Consider the following 3,727-nt stretch of genomic DNA (forward strand, 5'->3'; position numbering starts at 1 on the left):
GCATTTAAGCAATACAACTAATTTGTGTTAAAATTCCATTAGCACCCGAAAATGCGCAAATATGCTCAAGCCGTAAGAGGCGCACGCTGGCTGGCGCATTCGCTGATTGAATTATGCGAGCGGAACAAGTGGCGAAATCAATCACGAAAGTACTTGTAAAACCAGGGGTTGTCATTTGTATGTATGTATGTATGTATGCGCAGCGTTGGCTATATACACAACAAACACACACACACACACTCACATACATGCATGTGTATGGTAAGAAAGAGAAACAGAATTTTGAGTGCGAGTCAAAGCTAAATTAGCTAAAGCCCACGCAGGGCGAATTCAATAGGCACGGCGAATTGAATTGAGCAAGCGCTGCTAACTTAAAGCAAAATCAAGAGGCGAGCCAATTTATGTACTTATTAGTTACGATGACTTAAATAGTGATATTCATAAAATAACATATGTAATTAAATAAAATGTTTAATAAAATATTATATATTTATTTTCTATATTTATTGGCATGCAATAGGAATCATATTTGCATGCGTTTCGCATGCGTTTCCCATGAATTGAAAATTGACTTTTTATTCACATTTCTGGCGAGTCGCAGTAGGCTGGCCAAGTCGAGGGCCGGAAACAATGCTCGTTCGTTTCAGTTGTATGGGGAAGCAGTTCAATGTGACCGTTCAATAAATTTCTAATAACAAACTAAACCTTATTTTCTGAGAAAATATACATATAAAAAAAAAAAAAACCAAAAAAAAAACGAGAAACTTTGGAAAACACCTTCAAAAACCATTACTAGCCCCCTAACTACAAATTGAAACACACAAATTTACGCGTGGAAAACCGCGGTCAAACACAAATAAACAGAAGACAAACATTGGTAAGTGCGAGTGCGAGGCTTAATCCAATCGGCCTTGGGGCATGTTCCTTTAATTGAGCGGAAGTCGAACGCAAATTAAAAGGGCAAGAGCGGGCGGGGCAATTGAAAAGTGATTGGAAAACTAATTGGATGAAAACGACTGTTTTTTTTTTGTGGTTTTTTTTCACAGCTCAAGAGACACGAAAGAGAATTGAACTGAATAATACCGACAAGGACAAGAGATACAGTAGCTCAATCATGGATGAGGGAGATCGTGCAATCGAGATCAAGGAGGAGCCCACCGAGGAGACCGACCAGGAGAAGCTGCTGCGCGAGACAACGAGTCTGCTGCGTCAGTCGGAAAGCTGCACGTTCAGCATTCAGGTGGCGCCCGGTACCACAATGCATATCAATATATCGCCGGAATCGGTTTTGGAAATCGACTCGAATCCTGACCAGAGAGTGACCGCCAGCTGGTGCATCTCAACGCTAATGATTCACAATGGCCAACACTATGCGAACACCATTCACAATTTCTCCGTTGGTCCCGAGCAGTTCCGCAATCTGATCCTGGCGCGCCAGCCCGCCGTCCAAATGCTGCAGCAGCTGCTGATGGATTCAATGGAGCTGCCAAGCGACTCGCTGCAGGTGGGCTCGCCGCACATCCTTGCCCAGGGCCACTTCTTGAATCCCACGGCCTTACTTCGCATGGTGGAGCACTACTGCGACTATGTGATGCGCACCGCTCGCATACTGGACAACGTTATCGGCTTGGTTGGGCCGGAGCGCAGCGCAGAGGTGCCCGCCTTGATGCAGAATTTACGCAACTCGAGCGAGAGCCTGCAGTCGGTGCTGGAGCAGGTCGAGGAGTCCGTTCAGGAGGCCGAGGAGCGTAGCGCGCCCATTGCGCCCATTGAGCCAATGGTCGTGCAGGAAGAGGATCCGCCGGAGCCGGAACAATTGAAGATCGGCGAGGACTCCAGCACCGAGGACACAGACGATGACTTAGCGCGGGACCTGCACATTGCGGAGGTGCAGGCGCAGAGTTGTACTACAGATTACTCGCGCTACGTTGATTTCGTTGCTATGCAGCTCAAATGCGATTCAGACTCGACCTCCACTGATTCCGATATGGATAGCTCGACCTATTTGGGGCCCCGCTATGAGGAGACTCCGCAGCAGTTTTGGTCGCTCTCCAGCAGCAGCGAGGAGGAGATCGATGACGACCAGCCCGACGAGGATAGCTGGGAGAGCGACTACGGGGACGAGGACTCATTCGATGCGTACATGGTGCGCCAGCTACGGGCCCACAGCAATGGCTTCTCCTCGCGCCTCAACACCGGCTGGAGTCCCAACGACCGGACCCTGGGCGACGATGATGAGTGGGACATTGGCTCGTGCGGCACCAACTACGAAATCGAGGATGTGGGCTCGGAAATCAGCTGTGACAGCGAGGACCTCAATGCCTGGCAATACCGTGAGGATCGCTCCTTCGAAACCGAGCTCAGCCGTCCGTTTCGTCGACTTGTCGGCGATCTGCCGCCTCAGACCGCACAGGAGGAGCGTTACGCCTGGCGTCATTCCTACGAACATTTTGATTTCCGCCGTAGCCTATTCGCTGCTCTCGAGATGGAGGGCCCCAATCATACCGTACCGTTCTCCTATTACAGCCAGTGGGATCAGCAGGACACCCTGGCCTTCACCTCGTCGGCCAGTTCACTGAGCGACGGCGGCTTCAGTCAGATTCCCGAGCCATATCCCTTCTCATTCTATGCGAATGCAATGGACAATATAAACAACTCGTTGCAGCCGGACTTATCGCAGTTGCAGGGCATCGAACTGGACGATGCGGCGCTTGCGCGTGGCGCGGCACTGGCCTCCAACTCCGAGTCAGAGGTGGACCAGCTGACCATGGACATAGACACTGAAGGACGCCTGATACCGCCCGATCAACAGATAGTTCCCCTAGAATCATACGTTCAGCAGACGGATGAGCTCATCGCAAAGATGTTGGCATCGCTTTAGAGCGGCCGAGTGATAACTACCAGGACCATCTATCCGACACTTTCTTCAATAATCTTTCACAATGAAATTTTCATTTTGGTACTTTTTTTGTAGTAAATCATTTTTTGGAACTTCGTTTGGCTCTCGGCACGAAATAGGGCAGAGGGCATCAACATCTAGGACATCATAGAAAGATATTATCTATACCTAATGCAGTATGTATATATGTATGTTATATATATGTGTATGTATTGCCACGTACATCTATGTATACATGGAGAGAAGTCGGTCTGTTCACACACATTCTCGAGTAAATGCATATATAAGTGTAATCATGTGATATTGGATGCTGCGGTTACTATGTCTTCCTAAGTCGAAACTCGTTGATTATGAATTAAATAAATATGTAATATTTTTTGGAGTGCTAAATAGTAAAGGCTAAATATATTTAAATGCAATATAGTGTGTGTTTTGTATTGGAGCTAGGTGTATTATGATGAATGAAATATAATAATAATAATAATAATGTATATAGTATTGTAATTTAAGGTAGTTCATCTCGAAATGTAACTAGTTCTATGTGATATATTACCCCAAATAAACTAATGAGCTATGTGAATAATTCTGCTATACCTAAAATTTAACAAATCTATGTCTATGTACGAAACTCAGGCAAGAAGAGTGCGCCATCTATTCGACTCATTGTTTTTCAGTTTTAATTAAAACAATTTATGCCGATAAATTGAATTCAATTATTTTATTCTAGTGCAGGCAGGACAACAGGACAACGGGACTACGGGACTCTAGGATTACAGGAGTCCAGGCAGTCAGCCAACTGGGCAACTCATTGAAAGCGCTCTATACAAA

General features: G+C 46.3%; 1 protein-coding gene across 1 annotated transcript; it reads left to right on the forward strand.

Annotated features, from left to right (window-relative positions):
• Positions 1-641: 641 nt before the first annotated feature.
• LOC149090514 (uncharacterized) lies at positions 642-3,320 on the forward strand. Its single transcript, XM_089264502.1, has 2 exons — positions 642-877; positions 1,047-3,320. Exon 2 carries the CDS (start codon positions 1,115-1,117, stop codon positions 2,879-2,881), a length of 1,767 nt encoding a protein of 588 aa, XP_089120628.1. The 5' UTR covers positions 642-877; positions 1,047-1,114; the 3' UTR covers positions 2,882-3,320.
• Positions 3,321-3,727: the final 407 nt, after the last annotated feature.

This window comes from Drosophila navojoa, chromosome X (assembly GCF_054131105.1).
Source record: "Drosophila navojoa isolate 15081-1374.11 chromosome X, UAZ_NAV_1.0, whole genome shotgun sequence".
Taxonomy (NCBI): domain Eukaryota; kingdom Metazoa; phylum Arthropoda; class Insecta; order Diptera; family Drosophilidae; genus Drosophila; species Drosophila navojoa.